The following is a 14,615-nucleotide window of genomic DNA, read 5'->3' as shown; positions in this document are numbered from 1 at the left end:
AACAATTTTTTCTCCAAGAAAATATCCCAACAGCTTTAGTCAACCAGTAGATTCCTCTGTTTAATGACCTTTCAATAGATGTTATCAATAGGTGGCAACATGGCGCTAGCCCGTTTGGCTCAGTGGATAGAGCGTCAGCCTGTGGACTGAAGGGTCCTGGGTTTGATTCTGATCAAGGGCATGTACCTCAGTTGCAGGTTCAGGGGACAACCAATCGATGTGTTTCTCACATCAATGTTTCTCTTTCCCTCCTTTCTACTCTCTCTAAAAATCAATGGACCCCAGCTGGCGTGTCTCAGTGGTTGAGCATCGACGTATGAACTAGGAGGTCACAGTTCAATTCCTGGTCAGGGCACATGCCCAGGTTGTGGGCTCCATCCCCAGTGTGGGACATGCAGGAGGCAGCCAATCAATGATTCTCTGTCATCATTGATGTTTCTATCTCTCTCTCCCTCTCCCTTCCTCTCTGAAATCAATAAAAAATATTAAAAATCTCTCTATATAAAAGGCTAATATCAGAAGTGTCCCTCCAACCAGTCACTATGATGCACACTGACCACCAGGGGGCAGAAAACGCATGAGCTGCCATGACACACACTGGCCATTTACAGAGCAATGGCACTGAAGACCTGGGGCCCACAAAGCAACACTTGGCTTTCCCCAAGTGGGACACAGGCCCCAACACCACCCCAGAGCAACAGCCCACCAAAACGCATCCAATGCTGCCGAGACCCCATGGCACAAAATGCGGCCCACAGCCCAGCCCAGAAACAGTGGCTGTGGGCACCCGGTAATGACATCACATAGCAACGCCCAGCTTCCTCTCCCTAGCGACAGGCCATTTAACAATAAATGGCCCTGTGGACCTGGCACCCACAAAGCATCACTCGGCTTCCCCCAAGGGGGACACAGGCGCCACCACCACCCCAGAGCGACAGCCCACCAAATCGCAGCTGACGAGGACGAGACCCCATGGTGCAAAATGTGGCTCACAACTCAGCCCAGCCCTGAAATGGTCGCTGTGGGAACTGGGCAATGATGTCATGTAGCAACACCTGGCTTCCTCTCCCTAGTGACTAACCTCCTTGGAGTTTCTTCAGCCCAGGAACACAACTTGCTTTACAGCCAGGTGCAAACATTTTACACTTCAGATGTCTGTGAAGTGTTTTCCCATGCCTCATCTCATTTGATCCTCACAGGAGTCCTGGAGTAGGTAGATAGGAGACTCAGTAGAATCCTATTTTCTTTTCATTAGCTGGAAAACGTAGATTTAGAAGGTTTAGAAACTTGACCTGACTGAAAAGAAGTAAGAAATGGTGGGCCTTGAAAATTACTTCAGTTTTTCTCACTGTGCAGAATATAGTCAAACACTGCTATAGCTAAATATTTTACCCTTTGTTCTCCCTGCATGATCTACAATAATAATATGCTTCGTATTGATATTTACTGCTGTGTTGCTGACAATTACCTGAAAGAGAAGTTGGGGTGCTTCACTGGGCTGGAAAATTTTAGCTACATCAGAAAGCAGGTCTAATTAAGCAAGTTTATTATACATATATATAAAGGCTAAGTTGACTCGCACATGCACGATACATATAAAGCTCTCGCTGGCACCAATCACACACATGTGTTTCAATCTGTCATTGTCCATCGTGAATTTGGTTGACATTTCTATTATAGAGAAAGGGCGAATAGCAATATTAAAATATTTCTTCTAATTTACTTTCAATGTGCACAAATTCATGCACCGGGCCTCTAGTAAATAAATAAAAACCAGTGGAAAAATATCCTCGGGTGAGAGTTAAAAAAAAAAAAAGATGGCAACATGAAAAAAAGTAGAAGTACTTTTTGCTTGTCAATATTTTTTGGCATAGCCGAAACCGGTTTGGCTCGGTGGATAGAGCGTCAGCCTGCGGACTGAAAGGTCCCAGGTTTGATTCCGGTCAAGGGCACGTACCTTGGTTGCGGGCACAGTAGGAGGTGTACAGGAGGCAGCTGATGGATGTTTCTCTCTCATCGATGTTTCTAACTCTATCCCTCTCCCTTCCTCTCTGTAAAAAAATCAATAAAATATATTTTTAAAAAAATAAATATTTTTTGGCATAAAAATGCAAACTAATTTTTTAAATCCTCACCTGTGGATATGTTTATTGATGAGAGAGAGAGAAACATTGGTTGCCTCTTGTATGTGCCCCAGTTGGAGACTGAACCCACAACTTAGGTATGTGCCCTGACTGGGAATTGAACCTGTGACCTTTTGGTGTACAGGATGACACTCCAACCAACTGAGCCAACAGGCCAGGACTAAACTAATTTTTTAAATGTTTTTATTAATTTTTAGAGAGAGAAGAAGGAAGAGGGATAGAGAGATAGGTGGGTTGTGGGCTCGATACCCAGTAGGGGGCGTGCAGGATGATGCTGTTTCTTTCTCATCGAAGTTTCTATCAGAAAGAAACACCATCATCCTGCCTCTTGAACATCCCCTACTGGGGATTGAGCCTGCAGTCCCGGCATGTGCCCTGACGGAATTAAACCAGTGACCTCTTGGTTCATAGATTGATGGTCAACCACTGAGCCACACCAGCCAGGCTAAACTCGGGGGGGGGGGGGCGGGAAGTACCATTGCAATGTACTAGCTCATAAATGCCACAAAACAGTCTGATTGTGATAATACAGATTTTTTTCCCTTGCTAAAAGCAAGGTCATGTGACAGTCTTCTTTTTGTTAAATATATTTTTATTTCTATAGAACCCAGAATCGAACGGAGACTTCCTGATTCATAGGCCAACGCTCAACCACTGAGCCACACCTGCTGGGCACAGTCTACTTTTCTTAATCAAGATTATTATGAGCCCTAGCCAGTTTGGCTCAGATGATAGAGTGTTGGCCTGTGAACTGAAGGGTACCCGGTTCAATTCCGGTCAAGGGCACGTGCCCAGGTTGTGGGCTCGATACCCAGTAGGGGGAGTGCAGGAGGCAGCCAATCAATGATTCTCTTTCATCATTGATGTTTCTCCCTCTCCCTTCCTCTCTGAAATAAACAAAATAATGTATTTTTAAAAAGATTATTATGAAAATTATTAACATAACTACATAAACCCCAAAAAGCTAACTTGTTTTCTGAAGTCTCTTTTTCCCCCAGTATATTTTTATTGATTTCAGAGAGGAAGGGAGCGGGAGAGAGAGATAGAAACATCGATGAAAGAGAAGCACGGACCGGCTGCCTCCTGCACACCCCCAACTGGGAATCGAGCCCGCAGCCCGGGCATGTGCCCTTGACCAGAATTGAACCAAGGACCCTTCCGTCCCAGGCTGACACTCTATCTTCTGAGCCCAATTAGCTAGGGCGTTTGCTGAAGTCTTTTAATAAATAGTATACAAGCTTTGTCAGAGATAAATTTGTCATTTGGTGAACATGGTATCTGCATCTTATGGTGATTTAGTGACAGAAGAGAAGTAATGTCACACTCCAGGCCTGGCAGCTCCTGTATCAGTTGTGCTTTTGTTTTGCCTTTTAGGTATTCCAAATGCTGCTAGAGTTCATGGAGCAAAATATTGCCAAGGTTTGGGAAATGCTTTCCTAACAAAGTATTGCTACCCCACAATAGTTATATATTTTCTCCAGTCTGGTGCTTTTGGATTAATATGCCAACCACATTTGTTCCATTACAAGTCTATTTATTAACATCATGCATATGATTATCAAACCTGTGTTCTCTGGCACGTCACTATAAAGAATTTTGCTCCTTGAGGAAAAGTCCCTGCCTTACACTTTTTTGTATATTTCATACTGTAGTCTCCTTATTAACTACTTTGTGCTAACATAACTACATGCTGAGCTAAATTGAATTAGTGTGTGTGTGTGTGTGTGTGTGTGTGTGTGTGTGTGTGAGAGAGAGAGAGAGAGAGAGAGAGAGAGAGAGAGAGATTGGTTTTACAGCAAGAAACAAGAGTAGAAGTTTTGATCCTTTAATTCCCATTCATAAGGAGAAATCAGAATGATTTCCAAATTTGAAGAAAGTTGGAACATTTCATGGTTGTGTAGATATTAAAATTTTTAGTATTTTTTTCCACCACTAAGCAAAATGGATATGGTAAATATTTTGCATCCAGAGGTTGAATACTAGGACAGCCTACTTACTATCTGAGCTCTTCTATAAGGACATAGAAAAGCTATACATGCCAATTACATTTGCAATGGAGAAAGTGCTAATTGTCCACTTAATGTTCTTTTTCTGTAAAAAGACTACCAGAAAACTTTGATTCCATATTTCCTGGACTACTAGTAAATGTTTACCAGAAACCTGCACCATGTGACTACCCTTCATTCTAAAGATTAAAGTGCCAGTAGAGACTAGTGCAACTAGTGGCAAAAATGTTGAAGGTATACAAATCCTAGTCATGGATAAATTTACCATGCCTAAGCAGAGATACTGCCTGGTAAATGCACTAGAATCAAAGCTGTCCAACTTCATGGACCAAAATATACAATTAAAATATGTGAGCACATATATGGAAATATGTAATTTCCATAAGGACATTTTGCTTTTAGCACAATTTACCAAGAAATGTTTGATAGCTTGCTACTGCCATCTACTGGTGTGCTGTAATATATAGAAATAAAAGGGAATTAGTTCTGTTGAATAGAATACTTAAAATATTCTTTACTGAGGGTAACACAATTTCCTTACGGTTCATACAGTATTTACTTTGTAGTATGCTTTTAGTGAACAGACTCTGTAAATCTTTCTCCACTATTACAATGTGCAATTTTTCTGTTACAAATTTCTGATGAAAACTTTTTTCCCCCTTTGTCATCCCTTCTTAGTTTAATGGATCGAGAAGTGGCATTGCTGGCTGAAATGGACAAAGTGAAAGCCGAAGCAAGTAAGACTGATCTTTAATTAAAGCCATTACCAGTTAGTAGGTCCTTCTTCTCAACTCCTATAGCTAAAGCTTAATAAATGTCAAAAAAAAATAGTTTATATATTTAATTAAACAATCTTGAGCAGTTGTACTGCACTAGTGTATGAATTTTTTCAGGCAAAACAACTTTACAAGAGCCTGTTTTTAAAATATTTCCAAACGTTAATATTTTGGATGTAGAGTTCAATGTATAAGAGACTACATCATGGTGTCTTCCACCACAGCATCAATTTAGGAAAATAAAGTCTCCTGCAGGCACCTGGAGTTTCGTTTTATTTTTCTCCTGTGATTGAAGATTTCCTTTGGCACAGTCAGAGGAGACGTCCACGTTGCCTACAATTTTGCATATACATTCATGTCGTTAGCTATCTCAGAACTTTTTTTTCTCAGTTTATAGAACAGTATTTACTCAGCGTCTAAACATTTGGGTAGAGGAAAATCGATGGATTGAGGGTTCAAGATACCTTGACTAGGATTCCTTGAAAGTTTACAAAATAGATTCTGAAGGAATAGAGTCTAACTTGGGTAATTTGTGGGGTTTTATACAGAAGAATAAAATACCTGTTTTTGGTAATTTCTATAAGTATCAGTTAAAAATAATACAGCTGTTTGAAAGTCAACTGCAGCTTATACAGTGGCATTACTTTGGGGCTTTTCAGCAGCAGGTTTTACTTTCATGCATCAAATGCCAAATTTGTAATTAAGAAGGTTGTTTCTTGCCCTGGCCAGTTCGCTCAATGATTAGAGTTTGGCCCACGGACCAAAGGGTTATGAGTTCGATTCCTGGTCAAGGGCATGTATGTACTTTGGTTGCAGGCTCCCTAGCAGTCAGTGTGTGTCTCTCACATTGCTGTTTCTCTCTCTCTGTCTCTCTCCTCCCTCCCACTCTCTCTCTAGAAATCAATGGAAAAATATCCTCTGGTGAGAATGAAAAATAAATAAAATAAAAATAATGTTTTTTCCCCCAATATATTTTTATTGATTTCAGAGAGGCAGGGAGAGGGAGTGAGAGCTAGAAACTTATCAATAATGAGAGAGAGCCCTGGCCGTGTTGGCTCCGTGGATAGAGCGTCGGCCTGCGGACTGAAGGGTCCCGGGTTTGATTCCGGTCAAGGGCATGTACCTTGGTTGCGGGCACATCCCCAGTGGGGGGCGTGCAGGAGGCAGCTGATGGATGTTTCTCTCTAATCTATGTTTCTAACTCTCTGTCCCTCTCCCTTCCTCTCTGTAAAAAATCAATAAAATATATTTAAAAAAAAATAATAATGAGAGAGAATCATTGATCAGCTGGGGATTGAGCCCAAAACCCAGGCATGTGTCCTGACCAGGAATCAAATGGTGACCTCCTGGTTCATAGGTCGATGCTCAACCACTGAGCCACGCCTGATGGGCAAAGGATGTTTCTTTTAACCTGCTTTTAAACTGGTAAGAATGGAAATAAGTTAAGATAATGATTCACAATTAAATAATTTGTGTCAATGGTCATGGACCAGAGGAGGCAACTTTGAAGCACTGAACTGAATTTAATTTTTATTCATTTTAACCTGAAAAGTTCAATATATAGCAGAGATGTTACCCACTATTTTTCAGAGGTAAGATTTCATTTAAATTGAGTGATATATCCTGAAATTTCTAAATGTGACAATTTTAGTCCATTCATAAACCTGTGTTCTTTTTTAAGATGAAGGTTCAGATAACATAAATCTAGTACATAGTCCTTAATATTTTAAATAGAGAGGCTGATATAATTAACCCCCACCGCCCAGCTTCAACCAGTTATCAATTCATGGCCAATCTTATTTTATCAAATTCAGAGCTATAGTTTTACTGAACTTCATCAATTTTATATCTGTGTCTCCTTTCTCCCATGCTAAAAATCCTGGTTCTCAGTGACACTAATGTAATTACTCATTTACCAAAACTATGAATAAGGTGCTGCTTTTTTTAAATACACTATATAGTTCTATTAATTTATATGTTCATAGCACTTAACAATTCAGAGGGTTTTTTTTTACTGATATGCCATCTTCATGTCAACTTTATGAGATAGGGTTTCCTTTTCTTTTTTCCATTTCATAAATGAAAAAACTAGTTATTTGGAAAAAATGTGACTTGTTCAGAGTCATAATTAGGTTCTCTGAGTTAATCTGATATGTATAGAAATCTTTACTCAACACGTTTTCTCCATTTTAGAATCCTAGAATGCTGGAGCTGAGAGAAAGTGAATTTGATACAAATAGCAAGTAGGTTTTATCTTAGGAGCCAGACCAATAGATCATTTGTAGCTGTTGGTCCTTGGTGTTTGTAGGCATGTTTCTACTTTATTGGGAAAGTATGCCCTTACACATTAACCTGACATGGGTATGGGCAACCTGTGGGTGGTGTATATGTGGCAAGCAGGTTAAGAAAACTTGCTAAAGTGGCTCTGGCTGGATTGGCTCAGTGGATGGAGCATCGGCCTCCGGACTGAAGGGTCCCAGGTTCGATTCCGGTCGGGGGCATGTGCCTTGGTTGCGGGCACATCCCCAGTAGGGAGTGTGCAGGAGGCAGCTGATAGATGTTTCTCTCTCATCGATGTTACTAATTCTCTATCCCTCTCCCTCCTGTCTGTAAAATAAATCAATAAAATATATTTTTAAAAAATAAATAAAGTGGTTCAGCCTGATGTAATACCTCATGTACCTCTTTGAAAATTCTATTTCTTCTAAAATAAATTTGGCTAATTCTCAATAGATTACAGGATTCTGTGTATAACAGTTGGTAATTGAGTTTGATTACATGTTAACAGAGTGGCCTAAATAAATGTGAGTTTATTTTTCTCTTGTGAAATGAAAGGTGATCCAGGGCTGAAGGGAATCTCCAAAATGACCCAGCCTTCTCTATCCTTCTACCCAGACATCCTTAGAGTGTGTTTATGGTCAAAGAGGCTCCAGTCAAGAAAGGGCAAAATGTTATATGCTGCCCAAGACTCCTTTAAAGAGCTTTCCTGTGAACCTCGCCCTGTGAGTTCTGCTTAGATCTCAGTGGCCAGACTGTATCATATGACTGTCTTACTGTAGCAGAGTCAGGAAATACAGAATTTTGCCTAAATAGTTTCATACCCAACAATATTGGACTTCTGGCAGGAAGAACAGGTGAATGAATATGCAGTCATTAACAGTCTTTGCTATAGTCCATCCTCCAATATCTCTTTTTCCCCAAATGAGAATACACTCACCTCGTCAATGACATCACCTCCAATGTGTCATCTAGTTAGTATACTCAGCTGAAAGTTCAGGACTTCTGGGGAATTTCAGATCTTTTAACAGGTCTGGATATGGCACACTGCTGTGTGGAGCCCCATAAAGTAAAACAAAATTAAATACCCCCTCCTCCAATATTATACTGATAGAGAAATAATTATAGCAAGAATTATAGTAAAAGTTCCCATCTGGAAAAGCAGTGATCAAATCTTACTGGACAGGAATAGCAGTCCCTGCCCTGGTGGAAGAGAAGTTTCCTTGGTTTATGTAGCAGCCCCTGGTTCTGCTTTCTAGGAGGACTTTTTTTGCCCATGCCCTCTGTAGTCTCTGTTCTCTACTCTGAGAGGTTTTTACTTTGTTTGTTGTCCTTCTCAGTCATATCTGAGTTACACATCTGGGAGCATGCTAATGATGTTTCTTAACAGGCTGTAAACAACCTAAATATCCAGCATTAGGGAAACTTGATAAATTATTATGGTATATCCATATATCAGACTACTAAGTGGCTGTTCAACAGCGAGGGAGAGCCAATGTATTAATAGGAATTGAACCTCACGAAATGTTAAGTAAAAATAGCTAAGGTAGGCCTAGCCTGTTTGGCTCAGTGGATAGAACTGAAGAGTCCCCGGTTCAGTTCTGATCAAGGGCACATGCCTGGGTTGTGGGCTTGATCCCCAGTAGGGGGCATGCAGGAGGCAGCCGATCAATTATTCTCTCTCCTCATTGATGTTTTTATCTCTCTCTCCCTCTCCCTTCCTTTCTGAAATCAATTTAAAAAAATATTTTTACAAAGTAGTTTTCCATGAACTATTAAAAAAAAAAAGTTAAGGTAATGGGAGGACCATGTATATGATACACTCGCATGAGTGAAAAATAGTTAAGGTAATGGGAGACCATGTATATGATACACTTGCATGAGTGAGGAGAAGATAAAAGGGAGAGAGAGATATGTTATATATGCATAGAATATATTTGGAAGTATACGTAAGAAATTAACTGGTTTCCTCTGGGGAGGGGACCGCAAAGTCAGAAGTAGGAGAGACACTTTAACTTTTCATTTCATGCTCTTTATTCTAGGTAAGTCTTTTTTACCATGTGTGCATATTCTGTTTTAACTTACATGATTCTTTAAAAAGTTTTTCAAATTGATTTTAGAGAGAGAAGAAGGGAGAGGAAGAGAAACATCAGTGTGAGAACAAAACATCGAAAGGCTGCCTCCTGTACAACCCCCACCTGGGATTGAGCCCACAACCTGGGCATACTGAGCCACACCAGCCAGGGCTTCTTGATTTTAAAAAAAAAAAGTATTTTCCTGGGAAGAGGAAAAAGAGAAATGACAAGTGATTTGTGTATCTCTTTTATTTCATGAAGTCTTTACCTTTTAACTGCCTTTAGAGTCATTCAAGAAGGTGGAAACTGGACCTTTGGCTCTCCAGATACATTCAGCAAGGCCTATATTTCCAGTTCTTTATCCTGTTGAGCCAGAACATAGAGTTATACCCCTTTTTCCTCTACAGTGGAAATTTTGCTCAGCCGACAAAAGAAAGCTGAACTTCTAAAGAAGATGACTGATGTGGCTGTTCGAATGTCAGAAGAGCAGTTGGTTGAGCTCAGAGCTGATATAAAGGTAAAACTTCCTTCTCCTTTCTGCCTTTCTTCTTGCCCTCCAGGACTAAAGTAGCAAATCTCCATAATTCATGGCCATATCTAATATATTGAACTCATGATCTTTCCTTTCAAAACCTGGCCCTCCTCCAGGTTCCCTTTCTCTGTAAGTGGTACTGTCATCTATCCAGTTTTCCAAGCTGGAAACTTTGGGAAATTTCTCCTTTCCAGCATGAAGTCTATCAGCAGACTCTGTCCATTTGAATTCCTACTGAATCTCAGATCTGACCTTTTCTCTTCATCTCCACCACCACTGTCATGAGCAAGTAACTATTATCTCTTGCTTGGACTGCTGTAATAGCCTCATAACTGATTCTGTTCACCCTCTCCATCCCTCCAAATCTGTTCCTCACACTGCAGTAACCTACTTCAAATTTTCCATTTCTTTTATTATTATTTGATTTGAAACATTGATGTGAGAGAGACACATCAATTGGTTGCCTCCTATACATGCTCCAACTGGGGCCTGGGATCAAACCTGCAACCCAGATACATGCCCTTGACTAGGAATTGAACCCTGTGACTCTTTAGTGCATGGGGCAAAGCTCTAACCACTGAGCACACGGACCAGGGCTCCATTGCTTTAGGATAAAGACTGTAATCCTTAGCACAGCCTGTAGAGCTCTGTGGAGTTGGCCCTGCCAGCATCATCCTTTCACACTATGCCCCCTTGTTCTCAGTTCCAGCCATATTAACTTTTCCTTTCTGCAGACACATCCTGCTCCCTCCTGCTGGAGGACTATACGCATGCTATTCATCTGTCCAAAATACTCTTCCCTCCCTGTCACTCCCAGCACACAGTCACTCACTATCTACTCATCCTTCCTGGTTTTCTTCCTATTTTGTGCCTTCATAGCAGTTATAACCATGTACATTTGATTAATCTGTTATTCTCACTAGCTGGTGAACTTTACAATGGCAAAACTGCTGTCTCTCCAGTGCCTAGCATAGTACCTTGGCACAAAATAGGTATTCAGTAAATAAATAAATATTTATTTATGTACTAGTGTATATGTATGTATGTATGTTTGTATTTTGTTCATCCCACCTGAGGATATTTTTCCCATTGCTTTTTCAGAGAGAGTGGAAGAGAGGGAAGCAGGGAGGGAGGAAGAGAAGGGGTAAGAAAGAGAGAGAAACATCGATGTGAGAGAGACACATCGATTGGTTGCCTCCTTGCATGCACCCCAACAGGGGGAGTGGCAGGGAGTGAACCTGAGACCCAGGATGTGTCCTTGACTGGAAATCAAACCTGCAACCCTTTGGTGCACAGGCTGATGCTCTAACCACTTAGCACACTGACCAGGGCTATCCTATATAATAAAGAGATAATATGCAAATTGACTATCACTCCAACACAAAAGATGGCTGCCCCCATGTGGACACAAGATGGCTGGCAGGGGAGGGCAGTTGTGGGTGATCAGGCCAGCAGGGGAGGGCAGTTGGGAGGGATCAGGCTTGAAAGAAAGGGCAGTTGGGGGCGATTAGGCCTGCAGAGGAGGGCAGTGGGGGGTGACCAGGCCTGCAGGGGAGGACAGTTGTGGGGGACCCAGGCCTGTAGGGGAGGGCAGGTGGGGGAGACCAGGCCTGCAGGGGAGGGCAGATGGCAGGGGACCAGGCCTGCAGGGGAAGACAGTTGAGGGGGACCCAGGCCTGCAGGGGAGGGCAGTTGGGGGGGGGAGCAGGCCTGCAGGGGAGGGCAGTTGGGGGCAACCAGGCCTGCAGGGGAGGACAGTTAGGGGCAACCAGGCCAGCAGGGGAGGGCAGTTAGAGGTGACCAGGCCAGCAGGGGAGGGCAGTTAGGGGCAATCAGGCCTGCAGGGGAGTGGTTAGGGGTTGATCAGGCTGGCAGGCAGAAGCAGTTAGGGGCAATCAGGCAGGCAGGCAGGCAGGCGAGCAGTTAGGAGCCAGCAGTCCTGGATTGTGAGAGGGATGTCTGACTGCCCTCAAGGGGTCCCAGATTGGAGAGGGTGCAGGCTGGGCTGAGGGACACACACACCCCCTGTGCACAAATTTTGTGCACCGGGCCTCTAGTTTTTAAATATGTTTTATTATTGATTTTAGAGAGAAAGGAAGGGAGAGGGAGAGAGAGATAGAAACATTGATGAGAGAGAAACATCAATCAGCTGTCTCCTGCAAGGCACCCACCGGGGATCACGCCCACAATCTGTGCATGTGTCCTGACTGGGACATGAACCTGTGACCTCTTGGTGCATGGATCGACGCTCAACCACTGAGTCACACCAGTTGGACAGTGTTCAGTAAATATTTAAATGGTTGGTCGAACTCTGGCCGGTTTGGCTCAGTGGATAGAGCGTCGGCCTGCAGACTCAAGGGTCCCAGGTTCGATTCTGGTCAAGGGCATGTAACTTGGTTGCAGGCACTTCCCCAGTGAGGGTTGTGCAGGAAGCAGCTGTTTGATGTTTCTCTCTCGTCAATGTTTCTGACTCTCTCTCCCTCTCCCTTCTTCTCTGTAAAAAATAAATAAAATATATTTTTAATAAATAAATAGTCTATTCTGATTTTATAGAGAAAAATGAGCAATTTGAGATGTTAATTATATTATAATCTGTAAAGATTACTTGTATTTAACACTCATACTTTTTTTAATTTTTTAATTTTATTTTTCAATTATAGTTGACATGCAATATTATTTTATTTTAGTTTTAGGTATATAGCATAGTGGCTGACAATCATATAATTTACAAGATGATACCCACCTGGCATTATACATAGTTATGACAATATTATTGACTATATTTTCTATGCTGTACTTTACGTCCCCATGGCTATTTGGTGACTACCAATATGTACTCCTTAATCCCTTCACCTTTTTCATCCATAACCCCAACCCCTCTCTCCTCTGCCTCTCCCCTCTGGCAACCATCAGTTTGTTCTTCTATGACTCTGTTTCTGTTTTGTTTGTTCATTTTGTTCTTTAGATTCCACATGAAAGTGAAATCAGATGATACTTGTCTTTCTCTGTCTGACTTTTTTCACTTAGCATAATACCCTCTAGGTCCATCCATTTTGTTGCAAATGGCAAGATTTCCTTCTTTTTTATGGTTGAGTAAATTCCACTTTATGCATATACCACAACTTTTTTTTTTAACACTCACTGGAGGATATTTTTTCCATTGATTTTTAGAGAAAGTAGAAATGGGGGGGGGGGGCAGGGGAAAGAGAGAAACATTGACACGTGAGAGGCACATCAATTGGTTGGCTCCCACATGAGTCCAGACGGTCGGGAATCGAACCTGCAACCCTTTGGTCTGAGGGCCAATGCTCTAACCACTGAACAATCGGTCAGGGCTACCACAACTTTTTTATCCACTCATCTTTTGCTAGGCATTTAGGTTGCTTCCATGTCTTAGCTATTGTAAATAACACTGTAGTGAACATAGGATTGCATAAATCTTCTTGAATTCCTGTTTTGGGTTTCTTTGGATATATATATCCAGAAATGAAATCACTGGGTCATAAGGCAAGTCCATTTTAATTTTTTGAGGAACTTCTACCGTTTTGGTTTTTCTTTTAATCCTCACCTGAGGATATTTTTCCATTGATTTTTAGAGAGAGTGGAAGGAAAGGAGGAGGGGGGAGAGAAAGAGAGAAAGAAACATCGATGTGAGAGAGACATATCAATTGGTTGCCTCCTGCATGCACCAATGGGGGCCAGGGATCGAGACTGCAACCAAGGTACATGCCATGCCCTTGATGGGAGTCAAACCTGTGACCCTTTAGTCCAAGGGCTGACACTCTAACCACTGAGACAAACTTGGTAGGGCAGTATGGACATTTTAACAATGTTAATGCTTCCTATCCGTAAACACAGTATATGCTTCCATTTTTAAGGGGGGGCAAAAGTAGATTTACAGTTATGTGTAGGTGAAACACAGAATTTATTCTTGTATTATTATTTATTAGTTATTGTATTTCCCATATGAACAATTATAAACCTATTTTTGCCCCACCCTATATTTGTATCTTCTTCAATTTCTTTCTTTGTGTCTTATAATTTTCCAAGTATAGGTCTTTTACCTCCTTGGTTAAATTTATTCCTAGGTATTTTAGTTTCCCTTTTTATTAGTTCATTACTGGTGTATTAAAATGCATCTGATTTCTGAATACTTATTTTGTTTCCTACTATTTGACTGATTTATTTTTCAGTTCTAGTAGTTTTTTGGTGGAATCTTCAGGGTTCTTAACACATATACATTTTAAATTCGTAGCTAAAGAACAGTGTTTCTGCCCTAGCCAGTGTTGCTAAGTGGTTAGAGCATCGGCCCACGCACTGAAGGGTCATAGGTTTGATTCTGGTCAAGGACACATACCTGGATTGCAGGTTCGATCCCCAGCCCCAGTGTTTTACACAAACCCTAGGTTATGTTATTACTCCCACTTCTTCCCCTTCCACTCTATTGGGGTGAAATAGCAAAACAATGCACATTTTTAATTACCATTTTCTGATTAACTAAAACTATGTTACTAAATTTTATAGAAAGTCGTCTTCATATTGATGCCAGTCAGTCTCATTCAACTATCTGGGAGAAGCCGGAAACCCCTTTGGAATTAAGATGAGAATTCTGGCTCTCATAGGCTTCATCTGTTTTCCTTCCCACGTGGTTGAAAAGCTGCTAGAAATATTTCTGCAGGCTGACTAAGGCTCTGTTTCTCTCCACATTTTCAGTGTACTGAAGTGGGTGCTATGCAATTTAAATGTCTTATTTCCAGATCATTTTATTTCCGTCATTCCTGTTATGTCTTTGGCTCAACAAACTC

At 41.4% G+C, this 14,615-nt stretch overlaps 1 protein-coding gene across 2 annotated transcripts in view; it reads left to right on the top strand.

The window, feature by feature from the left end:
- The window catches only part of SPATS2 (spermatogenesis associated serine rich 2), a 98,058-nt gene that overhangs the window by 78,640 nt on the left and 4,803 nt on the right, over nucleotides 1–14,615 (top strand). For both annotated transcript variants that reach the window (XM_054719105.1, XM_054719106.1), the window contains exons 9-10: nucleotides 4,829–4,887; nucleotides 9,686–9,795. In XM_054719105.1, coding sequence (XP_054575080.1) covers nucleotides 4,829–4,887; nucleotides 9,686–9,795 — 169 coding nt within the window. The remainder of the gene's footprint in view (nucleotides 1–4,828; nucleotides 4,888–9,685; nucleotides 9,796–14,615) is intronic.

This window comes from Eptesicus fuscus, chromosome 7 (genome assembly GCF_027574615.1).
Source record: "Eptesicus fuscus isolate TK198812 chromosome 7, DD_ASM_mEF_20220401, whole genome shotgun sequence".
NCBI classification, from domain to species: Eukaryota; Metazoa; Chordata; class Mammalia; order Chiroptera; family Vespertilionidae; genus Eptesicus; species Eptesicus fuscus.
The sequence above is the reverse complement of the archived record's forward strand: the minus strand, read 5'-3'. Positions and strand labels throughout refer to the sequence as shown.